At 47.0% G+C, this 17,474-nt stretch overlaps 1 protein-coding gene across 1 annotated transcript in view; it reads right to left on the bottom strand.

The window, feature by feature from the left end:
* Nucleotides 1-17,474, bottom strand: part of GDAP1L1 (ganglioside induced differentiation associated protein 1 like 1) — a 107,502-nt gene that overhangs the window by 21,137 nt on the left and 68,891 nt on the right. Inside the window, exons 3-5 of the mRNA XM_088476738.1 lie at nucleotides 5,697-5,870; nucleotides 3,799-3,893; nucleotides 2,660-2,774 (exon numbers count right to left, since the gene is read on the bottom strand). Of these exons, the coding sequence (XP_088332864.1) occupies nucleotides 2,660-2,774; nucleotides 3,799-3,893; nucleotides 5,697-5,870 (384 nt within the window). The remainder of the gene's footprint in view (nucleotides 1-2,659; nucleotides 2,775-3,798; nucleotides 3,894-5,696; nucleotides 5,871-17,474) is intronic.

Below are 17,474 nucleotides of genomic sequence, written 5' to 3'. Positions count from 1 at the left end.
GAAGGACACATTGGGCCTGATTCAGAGTTGAGAATAGAGTGAGATATCTCTCTCAACTGTGAACCTGAACAAACCATATTGCAATGGAAGGGGTGTAAATACATACATTTTTTTTACATGTGGGCTAAATACTGGCTGCTTTTGCATGTAGCCCACAAATACTGCACAGCTTTATTATTACTCTACAATTTATATGTCAGTTTGGAAACACTCCTCCCAAATCTAAATCTCTCTGCACATTTTACATCTGCCCCACGTGCAGTGCAGCATGGTTTCACCAAGATGATCAGTTCCCTATTCACTATTCCCAAGTCTGAATCAGGCCCATTGTCCACTCTGTGGTACAGAATAAACACTACTTTGGACTCACTGTGTGCTTAGAATTTCACCGTTGTGCCTACACTTTGGAGCAAGATGGGAACATTTGTAGAGGATCATGTGTGTAGGCATTGGAGAGGAATTGTACTGAGTGAAGGTATTCCTATGAAAATAAGAGTGTGCTTCATTTTGCAGAGCAGAAATGAAATTCAGTTTTGTGGATTTAAATTATTGCACGGCCCTTTGCTCTAAACAAAAAAAAATATATGTTTGCACCAGTTCACAGCTCGTGGAGATTGTCTCAAAAAAGCAAAACACCCCTCAAACTCACTGTGCAGCAATAATAAATATGAGTCTGAAAAATGGCAGGGTGTGCCCTAACTCACAGAACCTCAACCAGTTCCAGTGCTGACAGCCTGAGCTGGTTTCTGCTATAACAGGTAGGTCATGAAATACAAAACGGTTGATGATATATCCTGCACTACCTTACACTACCTTACATACACTCTACGAATGGTACACATATGTTCTAGCTATAAAACCATATGTTCTAGCTATAAAACCTCCTTTGATGTCAACTCAAGCAGTGAAAAAAAAATCAAGTATCAATAAAAAGTTGTTACCAATTGTTTCCATTGTACTTGTTTGTATTAGCGTGCAGATACCACACACCTGGTGAATAGAGAAGCCTATCCCTCCTTATTTTTTAAATCCCGGGATTGAAAGTATCCTCCCCCCACTTTCCTTCTCCTTCCTCCCCCCTGGCATCCCTCCTCCACCTACTCCTTTCACTTACCATAGTCACACCGCGGTGGTCAGAAAGGGACTTTACTTATCAGTGGGGGCATTGCCCGGTCCTCTCCCAGACTCAGCTGCAGTAGAAGAGCTGGAGTCCTGTGATGCGGCTGCTTTCAGTCACCGATTGGCTAGGAGCACATCACACTGTGGTAATGTCATAGCCAAGTGCGCTCTCCGCCTATCAGTGACTGCATCATAGGACTCCATCTATTCTACAGGCAGCTAGGAGGGAACTGGATAATGCCCTGGCCCAATCCACAGTGTGTTTTGAATCACGTAATAACTGGAATTTAATGATTATAATCCCAGGTATTTTTGGGACTCAAAAACAACTGGGATCCCAGGATTGTCTTCCTTACTGGTGACACTCTTGTGAACTGATCTGTTGATAAGGAGACAAGTGAGCATGCAAAATATTGTTAGGTGCAACCTCAAACTCACACACAAGCACTTACACTCCTATATATAAGTGGAATGTCTTGTTTATTTAAATATGTAATACATTATAAATACATGTAGGGCCTGATTCTGAGCCACACGCAGCGCCGGCCCTAGCCCAAATTTTTTCATTAGCGAGTATATTTTTGGGTGACCCCAGGCATATTGTTGCGCATGCCCAAACAAATTAAGAGCCCATGGTCTATGGAAAAATCCATAACCATGATACACACCCCTTTCTCGTCACTCTGGGAACAGTCCTTTCCATTCCATATGTACCTTAATGCAGCCTCCCCAGTAGTGCCCCTTATACAGTACCCCCAGTATGCAATGCCCCCAGTAGTGGTCCCTCTTATGTAGGCCCCCAGTAGTGCCCCTTATACAGTACCCCCAGTTTGCAATGCCCCCAGTAGTGGTCCCTCTTATGCAGCATCCAAGTAGTGCCCCTTATACGTTGCCCCCAGTAGTGGTCACCCTTATGCAGGCCCCAAGTAGTGATCCCCCCTATGCAGTGTCCCTTATACAGTGCCCCCAATAGTTGTCCAACCTGTGCAGTACCCCTTGTGCCCCAGGAGTGGTCCCCCTTACGCAGTCCCCCAATAGTGCCCTTTATATAGTGCCCCCCAGTAGTAGTCCCCCCTATGCAGTGCCCCCAGTAGTGGTCCCCCCTATACATATCCCCCTGTAGTGGTCCCTCCTATTCAGTGCCCCAGGAGATGTCCCCCATATGCAGGCCTCCAGTAGTGCCTCCAGTAGTGATCCCCCCTATGCAGTGCCCCTTATATAGTGCCCCCAGTAGTAGTCCCCATGTAGTGCCCCCAATAGTGGTGCCCCTTATGCAGATGTTCAGACTCACCATGCCCTGTCCAAGTGTATGCACTTTTACACACAAGCAAATTCATGCAATACACTTGTGTGAATGAGCAATATAGAAAACTCTGTTGTTCTCTACTTGGCCAAGCCTGTTTCTTCAGTGTATGTGGACAGACTGGCAGGCGTCGGTGATATTTGAATTTACAAAACACACCATAAAAGTCATTGTGAATACAGAGTACATTGGAATATTTATATATTTTTGTTATAGAAAGAACATGTATACACATACCTTCATATTCAATTTTCCTCTTTTCCAGCTCAGCCTCAATCTGGTCTAATACCATTGCTAACTCAATTAGGATTTTTTTCAAGTTGTTCACATTGTCATGTTCCAGTATTTTAGTCTGGAGAAAAGGACAGGGATAATAGCATAAATTTTCCTTCATAAGTACTTAATGACTGTCAGTAAGAAGAAAACATATTACACCGTACACTGTATACACTAGGGGTCACCATGGTCCTCTGTCCTCGGTCCTTACTGCAGAGTAAAATATAGAGCTTGCTCTTAGACATTGCTTGATGTACAGTGATGGCGGCGGAGCATGGGTGTGGCCATCTTGGTTTTTCACACATGACTGCATCTGCCAACCAGATTCCACCAGTTACGCTCACATGATCAGCTCAGCCAATAGGTGCTATGCTATACCATGCTTAAAATAATACAGATGTAACTAAATCCCTTAAATGATTGTTTATCTCATGACAACAACCCCTCTTTGTCAAGTACCTTCCAAGCATAGTACAAAGATGGTAGTCTGCCCCACATACTAGAATCTGATACAGCAAACAGATGGATCAACTTCAGGTTTTCAGTACTCAAGAACTTTGTCCCTTCTTATTCATTTAAGCTTATAGTACAGAAGGAGTTCATTAAATATGGCTCCTGAGTGACTACCGGACGTGTCCAATAAGGTGCCTTGTACAAGGCACATATTTTGTACAAAGCACATGTTTTTTTCATTAGTTACTTCAGACCAGTTACCAGTACTTCTTTCCATCATCTTTGGACAGTAACTAAGAAATAGTGAAGGGGTTTTGTGGTAACTCCAAACCATTACTACTCTGTGGGGATAGGGGGTATTTACTTAGCAAAGAGCATGTTTGTCCCAAGACGGACAAACCCTTTCAAAAATAATATTTCTTATGCCTCTATAACTTCATACCCTTACAACCTAACTAGGAAAATAGTGGGGGTCCTTCTTCTATAGGAACTATCACTGTTAACAGTTAAGAAATATGAATTGCCTACGCCTGAGAAGTTGCCTATGTGAATATGTGACTGGATATTTACAGATTTGCCACAGACTGTATAGATCTTATTACATAATATAATTAACAATTTAGAACTGATAGGATATGATTACTTACCATGAGCTTTTTATGTTTGGAGAGATATGGTTCCATTAGTTGAGGCTCCTCATGATCGAGTTTCAATAGTTCAGTGGTAGCGTTGGCCAGGTGCCCTGGAGTGTAAGGGATAAGGAAATTACATTTAAAACTGAAATAATATACACTGACTGATTTATTACACCTATTCATCCACCTCTACTAAAGGTGTGTACACGCCTGAAAAATTTATCTGCAGATCAAGTGATCTGCAGATATATCTTTAGATGATGGTCGTTCATACACACTGGACGACCGTCATCTATGCGGGAGCCACGGGTCCCGCTGGCCGGAAGGCAGGTCGCAGCTGTCTCTGTGTGTGTACGGGCGATTGGCTGTGGACAGATTGGCGATTGGCTGTGGACAGATATGTTGGCAATACTGGCTGCTTCTGCATGTAGCCCACAAATGCTGGATAGCTTTATTTTTACACTGCAATTTAAATTTGAGTTTGGGCACACCCCTCCCAAATCTAACTCTCTCTGCACATGTTACATCTGTCCCGCCTGTAAGTGCATCATGGTTTTACCAAGACGCACAGTTACTTGCTCTTTGTTTTACTCCCACCTCAGAATCTGTATATATGTTGGAAGATAACTTATTACGGGGTTGATTCTGAGTCTCACACAAAGTGGCCGTAGTTACCGGCAGCTGCAGAAGCATGATTTACCTGCTTTATGCTAATTTGTGTGTCCATTCATCTAATGCAGGGGATTCTACATGTGCAAGCGGAACCCTGTGCTACCCATTGATTCTATGCTGCCCCCCACAACCGTCAGCATTAGTATCTTTTCTTGTATCAGCCCCATGCTAGGTGCAAGATATCCATCAGAATCAGGCTTCCGTTGTCCGTATGCACCACTCAGAATCACATGGAGCTTTTGATTCATGCCCACAAGTCAGCGTAGTTCTGTGCAATCACATTGCCATTGCTCAGTTCCCTCCCCGAAACGCCCTATTTCATGGAAAGACAGATGTGGCCCACTTGCATCTGACTCAGAATAGGACAGACATAAGTGAAAATGTGTAAAGTTGCTCCTGCTCATGCGCTGTATACAAAAACTCGTCATTTGCCCACGTGAAGAATCAGCTCCTCTGTGTGATCTCCAAAACACGAATTTGGAACTTTTTTTTATGAAACTTTGACTTATACTATTTGATTAATTCTAATGTGATTTAGTCTATTGTTTACATATATGACATATAAGTTACATTTTGCATGAGTTTATATGTTTTCTGGCAATTACATCATATATTTACTTATGTGCAATAAAAAGTTGTATTTTCTGACATAGATATCCCCATATACTGTACACTTTCCACACCATTCATTGTATTTTTGGTCCATTCGGACATACTCAGTAGATCCTTCAACCATCCATCTGAAAGATATTTTATTTATATTGTATCTGGCATGTGCCTAGCACACATTTGAATGACTTTTTGTGCACTTTATCTCATATCCAGGATTTCTCCATAGTGGAGGTACCCAGTTTTAGACTGGGTGAGGATAGAAAAACCTTTAGTCAGTCAGATTATTGAATAATCATAGCAGTAGAGAAGACTGGAAGCAGTCATGACTCCATTTGTGGATCTAAGTTAGCAAGGACCATATGAGATGATCTGAGGAGAGAAATGGAAGGAATCAGGAAGCCACAGAACATAGTCATTTGAGGCTTCTATCACAAAACAGATGGTAAAATGCATTGCTATATGAAACAAAATTCACAATGCAACAGTGGATTTGTATTTTTAGCTACTGATAATAACTTATACATTTAATTGTTCTCTTCCTACTTTTGATACCTGCCAATACTAATAAGACTGCCCTTCTCACTTATTGACTTGGCAAAAGCCAGCTGGCTAACATGACCACTTACGTCGGATCTCAGCAGTGGCGTATTTTGGGATCAAGGAATCGATGGTAAGTTCTGGGTGAAGAATACATCCATGAGTATAGGCATCCATCGGAAGGCTTTCTAGGATATCCCTATACTGGACGACTCTAGAGTGGAGAAGACTTCCAGCTTCTGGTATTAACTGTGGAATAAGTTCTGGAAGGGAAATACAAACGAGTGATAACAATATATAAACTTAGAAGACACACACCACATATCTCGAGGCCTAACACATACTACATTAGGAAGTAATGCAAAATGACATGGTGTCATATTTATAAACCCCAGAACAAATCTGGCTTGCTTGATTGTCCATCATTGCCTTGTTCTATTGCTGTATCTCCATTAGATTTAAATGAATAGAAAATGCCATATTTAAATAAATAATTTTTTTTCAATGATGCATTGAAGTCAGTATTGTCTGTGTAGGTGAGTTTTGCTTAAATGCCTTGGTGAGAATTTAATTATAAATTGTGACATCTAACAGGTTTGTTTGTGAATGCAGACACTGTGCTATATACAATAAACCTATGCACTTTGGAAGAAATCCAGCCCCCTAAAGGAAACACAGCAGTTGAGACGGTCGTCGGGCACCTGCTGTATGCTACATGCTTTCTATGTCTATTCATCAATAAAGCCATCTTCAAGCTTCTAAATGTGAGTGCTGGCTCTTTGACTTTATCTAGCTATGATGAAGTGAGTGTGTATATTATTGAAGTCTGGACCCTGCACCATGCTCGTATGTTGGATCGACTGCTGCCTCATACTTAATCGTATATCTATCACAGAAGGCAGCACTCAGGAACTTACATCATACAACAGTAGGTTGCATTAACGTTTCTAAGTTTAATGACAAAGTAATTGAACTTCGAAAAGTTGATGCAACCTGCTGTTGTATGATGTAAGTTCCTGAGTGCCGCCTTCTTTGATATATGTGTTGGCAGGGGCATTTCTAGAGATGAGGGGGCCCGTGTGCAGTCTCCGACATGGGCCCCTTCCTCTCTGTCCGGCGGCTGGCAGCGCACTGAGCTGTGCACGGCCTGCGCCGGAGTTATAGACTCTGGGCACTAGAGTGCGCCCGAGTCTATAGAGTATGCACAGGTCACCGGGAAAATGGCCGTATATATATATTATATATATATATATGAAATATATAGAACGGCGTACTGGTTGAAGTCTCAAACGAGTGGTGCTATAGTGAAAGGAGTTTTTATAGGTATAAACTGTCTCGTTGGTGCTAACAGTGTGACACTTAGATCCTTCTGGTGAAGGTGGCAGTAGTCTTCACGCGTTTTCAAGTGGCAATCAGGAAAAATGTGATCTAAAAAATGAGGGTTGGAAAGAACATGCGCCTGAATGTGTAGTACTTTTAAACTAAATACACGTGCTCAAGTATGAAATGTGTGTACCAGATAAAAAAAACTTTTAAGCTTATCTGTAATTCTTTACTGGGATTTCCACGTGGTGGGATGGACCCGGGATTAAGGCCGGAAGCCTTAATAGGAGGGGCTCAACCAGAGCCAGATGAAATACATATATAGTGTAGTATTTTTCTTAAAAGAACATTTGCATAAATGAACGTATGATTCGTACCAGAAAAATACTTTTGTGTCTACATACAATGTCGCTCCGGAGCTCACTACAAAAGAGGCGGCTGTCAATGTTGATCGACAGCTTGTCCCGTTTTGTAGGTGGGGCGGGGTGGCTACACAAACGGAGACGTTCCTGACGGAACGCCTGCCATTTTGTGGGCGGCCTCACTGACATCAGCAGTGATGTCAGTGGGGAACTTCCTGCTCGATTGCCGAGACCCAACCTTAGGGTCTTGTCGCAAGCCCCGATGGTCGCGGTGGTCTTGACCATTGCGATCATCGACCTGGTCGGTCGCTGAAGCTGTGGGTGGTAACACACAGCTTAGCTTGCGGCCAGGAGGCCGCACTTAAAATTCAAAGCGGCCGCCCTCATTCAGAACGAGCGGTCGCTTCTTGCGACCGCCTCTGAATGAGGGCCAAAGACACTAGGGTTAATTTTTTGGGAGCCAATTAACCTACCTGTATATTTTTGGAGTGTGGGAGGAAACCAGAGTACCCGGAGGAAACCCACGCAGGCACAGGGAGAATATACAACTCCACGCAGTTAGGGCCGTTGTGGGAATTGAACCCACGACCTCAGTGCTGTGAGGCAGTAATGCTAACCATTACATCATCTGTGCTGCCCAGATAAGACACTAGACTGTCTTATCTGGTTTCCACTATAAAAGGAGACCAAGCACATGAGAATCCTAACTCCCCTTGTCTTTTGGGACCCAAAGAATTTGCCACCCAGTGTAATTGACTGACATACCTAAAGCCCTGCTCTTATAAGAGTTGTTCAAAATAACACAATTAGAAATTAAAATTTCACTGTGTAAAAAAAAAATCCCCAAGCCTTTCTTCTGGTCCATTCTACTAGGAATACTGGGCTGACACCATTTAAACTGCTCGTGGAGGATTGGATAAAGCCACAGGGCTTCGTCAACAAGGACCCAGTAACATCTGGTAGGCATAAACTCTTTTTCAAAGGTTCCACCTGTAGAGGTATCAACCCTGCTCTGTTTAGGCAGTGATTGGTCTCTTTACCATAGAAGAATCCAGCCTGGGTCCTTTAGCACTGGGTCTTCTTGGGGTTCTGGTGGATTATAGGTTTTATTAATTTATTATTCACTAGCATTATGCACCCGGATTTTGCTAGGTCAATCCCCGCTCGCCTCTGTTATACTTATCACGATAGAACAGTCTTCCTCTCCAAAGTCTGTTCTGCCTCCAACACAGGATGTGGTCAATATACCTGTGTGCAGGATGCCAGCGCTTAGAATACCGGCACTTGGATCCTGACCGCCAGCATCCCGAAGGTAAGTAGTGGGTTATGTGGAGGGTTAGGCACTAGGAGGAGGGTTAGGGTTAGGCACTAAGGGGGGGAGGGTTAGGTTTAGGGTGCGGGGAGGGGGAGGTTAGGTTTAGGCACTAGGGGAGGAGGTTAGGGTTAGGCACCAGGGAGGGAAGGTTAGGGGTAGGATGGGGGGGAGGGATAGGATACCGACCGGGAGGTTATGGTATCCTAACCCTGTCGGAATGCTGGCGTCGGGATTTTTACAGCCGACATCTCGTACCCAACCCTCCAACACTGTGGTGTCGTTTATATTATATAGATTTACATATTTTGCAACACATAGTACTGTATATGAGAAAAGTATAAGTATAGTCCTCATTTACTTATTTTACTACACAGGGCACTGTATATGAGTATAGTATAAGTCTGATTTACATATGTTATGACACAGAGTACTGTCTATGACAATAGTATGTCTGATTTACATATTTTACTACACAGGGTACTGTATATGAGTATACTGTAGAATAAGCCTGATTTACATGTTTTACTGCACAGAGGGCCTGGTTTACTATGGAACGCAACTGCGAATGAAATAGCGATTACGCTCACAGTTCAACTACGATAGTATGCTAATTCATTGCGATCGCAATGCCGCCGCTTCACTACATAAGGATGCCCACTTTACCTTCCACAAAAATACACTAAGAAATCACATGTACATAAGTATTCACAGCCTTTGTCATGAAGCTCAAAATTGAGCTCAGGTGCATCCTGTTTCCACTGATCATCCTTGAGATGTTCATACAGCTTATTTGGAGTCCACCTGTGGTAAATCCAGTTGACTGGACATGATTTTGAAAGGCATACATCCGTCTGTATAAGGTCCCACACTTGACAGTGCATGTCAGAGCTGCTCCTGAGTGCTGTGTGGAGGCGTATATGATGATCTGCACTGTTCAGAGATGTACAGTGCATCCGGAAAGTATTCACAACGCTTCACTTTTTCCACATTTTGTTATGTTACAGCCTTATTAAAAAATTTAATAAATTCATTTTTGTCCTCAAAATTTTACACACAATACCCCATAATGACATGTAAAAAGTTTTTTTTTGAGATTTTTGCAAATTAATAATAATAATAATAATAATAATAATAAAAAAAAAAAAAAAAAAACACTAAGAAATCACATGTACATAAGTGTTCACAGCCTTTGCCATGAAGCTCAAAATTGAGCTCAGGTGCATTCGGTTTCCACTGATCATCCTTGAGATGTTCCTACAGCTTCGTTGGAGTCCATCTGTGGTAAATTCAGTTGATTGGACATGATTTTGAAAAGCATACACCTGTCTATATAAAGGTCCCACACTTGACAGTGCATGTCAGAGCACAAACCAAGCATGAAGTCCAAGGAATTGTCTGTAGACCTCCGAGACAGGATTGTCTCAAGGCACAAATCTGTGAAAGGGTACAGAAAAATATCTGCTGCTTTGACGGTCCCAATGAGCACAGTGGCCTACATCATCCGTAAATGGAAGAAGTTCGGAACCACCAGGACTCTTCCTAGAGTTGGTCGGCCGTCTAAACTCAGCGATCGTGAGAGAAGGGCCCTAGTCAGGGAGGTGACCAAGAACCCGATGGTCACTATGTCAGAGCTACAGCATTCCTCTGTGGAGAGAGGAGAACCATCCAGAAGGACAACCATCTCTGCAGCAATCCACCAATCAGGTCTGTATGGTAGAGTGGCCAGACGGAAGCCACTCCTTAGTAAAAAGCACATGGCAGCCCGCCTGGAGTTTGCCAAAATGCACCTGAAGGACTCTCAGACCATGAAAAACAAACAAAAAAACAACTCTTTGGCGTGAATGCCAGGTGTTATGTTTGGAGGAACCCAGGCACCGCTCATCACCAGGCCAAAACCATCCCTACAGTGAAGCATGGTGCGGCAGCATCATGCTGTGGGGATGTTTTTCAGCGGCAGGAACTGGGAGACTAGTCAGGATAGAGGGAAAGATGAATGCAGCAATGTACAGAGACATCTTGGATGAAAACCTGCTCCAGAGCGCTCTTGACCTCAGACTGGGATGACAGTTCATCTTTCAGCAGGACAACGACCCTAAGCACACAGCCAAGATATCAAAGGAGTGGCTTCAGGACAACTCTGCGAATGTCCTTGAGTGGCCCAGCCAGAGCCCAGACTTGAATCCAATTGAACATCTCTGGAGAGATCTGAAAATGGCTGTGCACCGACGCTTCCCATCCAACCTGATGGAGCTTGAGAGGTGCTGCAAAGAGGAATGGACGAAACTGCCCAAATATAGGTGTGCCATAATTAAATTTGCAAAAATCGCAAAAAATTCTTTTACACGTTATCATTATGGGGTATTGTGTTTAGAATTTTGAGGACAAAAATGAATTGACTCAATTATGGAATAAGGCTGTAACATAACAAAATGTGGAAAAATATGAGATATGGTAAGAACTTACCCTTGTTATCTCTATTTCTACGAAGTCCATAGGGTTCCACAGGATACCTTGGGGTATAGGTGTGACGTCAGTCGCAGGGCACCAAAGAGTTAAGCTTTCAGCCTCCCAGGATGCACTAGGTCCCCCTCCTATACCCCGCCCCCGGGCCAAGGCACCTCAGTTAGTTACCAAGCCATAGGCCGGAGGAGGAGAAGGAAGAGAGAGAACAAAGATCTGGACACATACAAGAATCACATTCTCACCAGAGGGAGACGGAAAACCGGTGACCAGAGCAAAGCCCATCTGCAGCACAGGTGCGACAGGGCGGGAGTCCTGTGGAACCCTATGGACTTCGTAGAAATAGAGATAACAAGGGTAAGTTCTTACCATATCTCATATTTTCTACTTCAGGGTCCATAGGGTATCCACAGGATACCTTGGGGATGTCCCAAAGCAGTATCCTTTAAGGGTGGGGACGCTCCTGTGCAGAAAGGAGAATCCGCCGCCCGAAGGAAGCATCCTGAGAGGCGAAGGTGTCAAACCTGTAATACCTCACGAAGGTATGGACAGAAGACCACGTAGCAGCCTTGCAGATCTGAACTGCCGAGGCACCACGTCGAGCTGCCCACGAAGGACCCACAGACCTAGTGGAATGAGCCTTCAGAGAAGGAGGGACCGGTAGGCCTTCATGAAGATAAGCTTCAGAAATAGCCATACGGATCCAGGCTGCCAAAGTTTGCTTTGAAGCAGGCCAACCCTTTTTACGGAAGCCATAGAGGACAAACAAAGCGTCCGACTTCCTAAACGAAGAAGTGCGGTCAACATAAGTCCTTAAGGCCCGCACAACATCCAAAGAGGCCTCACCCACGGAAAGACCCGGTGAGTTGAAGGCCGGAACAACTATTTCCTCGTTAACATGAAACTGGGAAACAACTTTGGGAAGAAACTCGGGCCGAGTGCGGAGCACTGCCCTGTTCCCATGAAAAACCAAGAAAGGGGGTCTACAAGAAAGAGCCCCTAACTCAGAAACACGTCTGGCCGAAGCAATGGCCAGAAGGAAAACAGTCTTAGCTGTTAGCCATTTAATATCCACTGAGCCCAGTGGTTCAAACGGCAGTCCTTGGAGAGCCCTCAGGACCACAGCCAAATCCCAAGGCGCCACAGGTGGAACAAAGGGCGGCTGAATACGGAGAACACCTTGCATAAAGGTGCGCACATCCGGGATTGTAGCAATCCTACGGTGAAACCAGACAGATAGGGCCGAAACCTGTACCTTCAAAGAAGCAAGGCGAAGCCCATGATCTAGTCCCGCTTGCAGGAAGGCGAGAATCCGAGACAGACGAAACTCCCGCGGTGCATAACCTCTCGGTCGACACCACTGGAAGAACGTATGCCACACGCGATGGTATATCCTCGCGGAAGACGGTTTCCGAGCTCGTAACATGGTACGCACCACAGAGCTGGAAAACCCCCGGGACCTCAGCATGGCCGTCTCAACAGCCACGCCGTCAAAGACAGCCGAGTCAGGTCCGGGTGAAGGCAAGGACCCTGAGACAGAAGGTCCGGTCGTATTGGCAACCGCAGAGGACTGTCCACGGACAGACCCTGAAGGTCTGAGAACCAGTGCCGTCCTTCCTGTTTGAATTTCCGGATTACCCGTGGAAGAAGGGAGACCGGAGGGAACAGGTATGCGAACCGGAACGTCCACCGGACGGACAGAGCATCCACCAGAGACGCCCCTTCGTCTCTTGTGCAAGACCTGTACACCGGCAACTTGTTGTTGTGCCGGGACGCCATGAGGTCGATTTCTGGAAGACCCCACCTGTCCACCAGTAGTTGAAAAACGTCCGGGTGCAGGGACCATTCCCCTGGATGAACGTCCTGGCGACTTAGAAAGTCCGCCTCCCAATTTAGCACTCCCGGGATGAAGACCGCTGATATGGCCGGAAGATTGATCGAACACCGACACCATGGAGCCCAGTAACCTCATCGCCGAGTGTAAGGACACCCGGCGGCTGTGCAGACAACTGCGCACCCTTGACTGTAAAGCAGAGATCTTGTCCTCCGTCACGAAGATCCTTTGCTGTCCCGAGTCCAATAAGGCTCCAAGATGCAGAATCCTCCGAGACGGGATTAGAGTGGACTTCTGCCAGTTGATTAGCCAGCCGTGCCGTTGCAGCAGTGCAATGGTCAGGTCCAAGTGGTGTAACAGGAGCTCTGGAGATCCTGCCACCAATAACAGGTCGTCCAAGTACGGCAACATGCGGACTCCTTGCAGCCGCAGAGAAGCCGCCATGATCGCCATCACCTTGGTGAAAACACGTGGTGCTGTCGCCAGGCCAAAAGGTAACGCCCGAAACTGGAAGTGGTCGCTGCGGATTGCAAACCGAAGGAACTCTTGATGGCGCAAAAGAATAGGGACATGCAGGTAAGCGTCCTGTATGTCCAATGACACCATGTAGTCCCCAGGTTCCAGCGCCAGAATGATGGACCGTAGGGTCTCCATCCGAAACTTCGGGACCCGCAAAGACTTGTTGAGTGCTTTGAGGTTGAGAATCGGACGATATGACCCATTGGGTTTCTGTACCAAAAATAGATTTGAATAGAAACCCTGGCCCCTCTGGGAGAATGGAACAGGCACTATAACTCCAGCCTGGAGCATAGTGTGCAATACCTTCCGCAGCTCCGTAGCCTTGTTCCGGTCTGATGGTAGACCCGTGGTGAAGAATCGAGCCGGGGGTCTGTGCCGGAAGGAGAGGGCGTACCCGTGGGAGACCACCTCCAGAACCCAAGTGTCTGTCGTAGTGAACGACCAACACCGGGAGAACTGCAGCAGGCGGCCTCCCACCCTGGGATCCCCCAAAGGGAGGCCCGGACCGTCAGGCCGCAGGCTTGTCATCTGGCTTGGGGGCCGGACGTCTGGTACTCCATGCCTGTTTCCGGGGCTTGACCGATTTCTTAGGGCCAGCCTGTCGAGGAAACGACTGTGGTTTGGGCCTGCCCTGAGCCCTAGATGACCGAAAGGACGATGGTCCAGAACCAGAAGGAGCAGCGGCCGACGGGAGACAAGCAGATTTGGCTGCCGCCAGCGTGGCCACAATCTTATCCAGATCCGGACCGAAGAGAACTTCTCCGGTAAACGGCAACGCTTCCAGACCTTTCTTGGAATCTGCGTCCGCCTTCCAGGATCGCAGCCACAAGGTGCGACGAGCAGCTACCGCTGCTGAAGAAATTCTAGACACCAGAGTACTAATGTCTAGAGCCGCCTCGTTGATGTAGGTGGCCGAATCACGGAGATTGCCAATCAACTCCGCCTGTTCGGCCGGACAGTCGGATTCAAAAGAAGCACCACCCAGCGCTCCATCGCTCTGGCAACCCAGCAAATGGCCATAGCCGGCCGTGCTGCTCCCCCTGCAAGGGAATAAGCGGACTTCAGGCAGATTTCTACTTTGCGGTCCGTAGCATCCTTAAGGGAGGACATGGATGGCATCGGCAATGTGGCACTACGGACAAGACGGGTCACGTGAGAATCCACCTGTGGAGGGGATTCCCACTTAGCAAAATAATTATCCGCGAACGGATAAGCCACCGCCAGGCGTCTCTGCGGCTGGTATCTTTTGCCAGGTTGTTTCCACGCCTCCTCTAAATGGTCCACCAACTGACCCGAAAGAGGAAAGACTGTGGCATCGCCCTTCACATCTTTGAAAAAGGCATACTTAGATTTAGCCGCTGGGGGAACTTCGTCCTCAATCACCAAGGCTGTGCGGACCGCCCGAATAAGTCCAGGAATATATACTTTGGACTTAGCATCAGCGTCCTTAGTATGGAGAGGTTCCTGATCGTAAGGATCCAGAATCTCCCCATCATCAGACGTCCCTTCGTCATCCTCATAAGGAGCGGACAGAGACGCCACCGGCCTTTTATGAGGCCGCATCACAGACTCCCCTTGCAACACATCCGACAAGTGCTGTACAGAACTCGTCAGGGAGTTAACCCACGCTGGCTCCTGAGAACCCGGGAGAGGGGAAATAGGGAGACTGTGGGGTACCACCAATTGTCGTGGGAACCCCTGCATGGGTGACGACACCACAGACTGTTGGGACAAACCCATCGGAGTAAACGCGGGCTGCGGAGCTAACTGGCCCACTAAAGCTGTTAACGCCTGAGCGAAACAAGCCCAGGGCGGCTCCTGTACCGGTGCTGTAACCATAATAGGCCGCGCCATGGACAAACACTGCCGGCAAAGGCCCTCCGCGCTACCCTCCCCCTCCGCTAACGGTACTTTGCACGTGGTACACTGTAGCCGGAGGGGAAAATCACTTTCAGACATGATGGCACCACGTATGTGACCTCTCTCACCAATTAAGTATTAAATAGGCGAGAGACCACCCTGCAGCACCGCACTGCAAGGGCTTTAGCAGAAAGAACAGGGACAGTAATAAAGCTGACAGTTTTGAGAAGATAAAGTTACAGGCAGCAGCGCTAGCACAGTCACATACAATGCAGAGAAATAACAATTCCTGCACTAACAGCGCTGATCACTCAACTACACAGACACAGGGCCTGGTAGGACACAGCGCTGCATACACAGACCTGAGCCACAGCGGAGGAGAGGTATGCGGGGGGACCCAGACCACGATGCTTCCTTCCAGGCTTCCAGCAGTGTTCACCATGCGTTGCAGAGAAGATGGCCGCCGAGGAGCAGAGAGAAGCTGGCCTGGGGGAGGAGCGCTGACACAGGACCAGTCAGCACAGTGCAGAGAGGGCTGTGTGCAGCGGGGGAGGCGCCGGCTGTGAGACAGGGAAGGCGCGCTCCCCTGGCATGCATTTAACCCCTGGGACGCCGCAGCGCTACCGCTCTGCTGCGGTCCGCTGTCCCAGGGGGTAGTGGAAAGCGCAGGTTCAGTACCTGGCTCCACGCTGCAGCCAGTCCCCAGGGAGCCCCCTGCCTGGGGACTTAGGACCATGTGACCAGCGGGGACCCACCGCGGGACCCCGCTGCTTACCTTTGTCCCCCTTGGATCCGGCCATGGTCCGGAACATCTGGGGTCACCGCTAGCTGTGACCCCAGATGCTCACCAGCATCCCCGGATCGGTACCGGCGTTCTGGTACCGGCGGGGGTGTAGGGAAGACAGCATGGACGTCAGGACTGACTGTCCATGCTGTACATCCAGATGTGCAGCCACAGCTGCACTGAAGAAAGCTTCAGGGGCTCTTCTAGCCCCCACTCCGACAGGTGCACCCGACGCCGGCCGGGCACCAAACTAAACTGAGGTGCCTTGGCCCGGGGGCGGGGTATAGGAGGGGGACCTAGTGCATCCTGGGAGGCTGAAAGCTTAACTCTTTGGTGCCCTGCGACTGACGTCACACCTATACCCCAAGGTATCCTGTGGATACCCTATGGACCCTGAAGTAGAAAAGTGAAGCGTTGTGAATACTTTCCGGATGCACTGTACGTTTATCTGAGGATGAATGCACATCTCCGATGGTTAGGGGTCTGCGTCTGTGCAGGACCCGATCTCGCTTGCAGACCCCCAAGCTGCAGCATAATTGACATGCTGCTGCATTTGTGGGTGGGTCATTGTTCCCGGAAATGGGGACATATCGCCCCCATTTTCCGGGAGGGATTAGGCCAGGGTCTGCGTCGGTGGACGCAGATTCCTGGGCTCTTGCATCACCCGGCACTGACCAATGGAGCGGCCATCGCGACCACTTTGGTCACAGTGCTGGGACCGCAAATGCAGCAAGGAGGTGTCTGACACCTCCGTCTGCATTGGCATCTGAGATGGACGGATTTGCACAGCTGCTTGTGTGCGGCTCTGCAGATCTGACCATCTCTGAATTAGTCCTTGAGTGGACTATCAAGGCGCACCAAAACCAAGCTGTATAACATGGTCTGCTATGTGCAGATGACAGGTAGACAATTAAACACTTGACTACATTAGTACAGAAAAAGATGCTGATAACGTATAACTATTTTTTTCAAGTATCACATTTAAAATTACATTGGCTCTAACATATTTGAAAACATTTTAAAAGCTGTCACTTTTGAGACTTTAACCTTCATTTCTCATCCATCCCATTCATTAACAAGGCCAAAACAATTAATGAACCCGAGAGGCAGTTGTAATTTAGGTCTTTACCAGTCTTAACAGCTGACTACCGCTGCTCCCAGATGGCATTTTAGGAAGGAAATTAAACTGTGATCAGAGAGTTCTCAGCAGACACATGCAATACAGGAAATGCACATAAAAGAATTCAGGCTCTAGCTACTCATGTTGATTGCACTGAATGAAGATGCTTAAAATATATTATAGCTGGTAAACAGCCAGACAAGAAAGTTACATAGGAATTGGTGAGCTATAAAATCTGTAAAACTATTGTATTATGTTTTAAACTTTGGTGTCATTTATATTGTGTGGTG

The sequence above is a fragment of the Taudactylus pleione genome, unplaced genomic scaffold, assembly GCF_031769625.1.
Source record: "Taudactylus pleione unplaced genomic scaffold, aTauple2 ptg000192l, whole genome shotgun sequence".
NCBI classification, from domain to species: domain Eukaryota; kingdom Metazoa; phylum Chordata; class Amphibia; order Anura; family Myobatrachidae; genus Taudactylus; species Taudactylus pleione.
The sequence above is the reverse complement of the archived record's forward strand: the minus strand, read 5'-3'. Positions and strand labels throughout refer to the sequence as shown.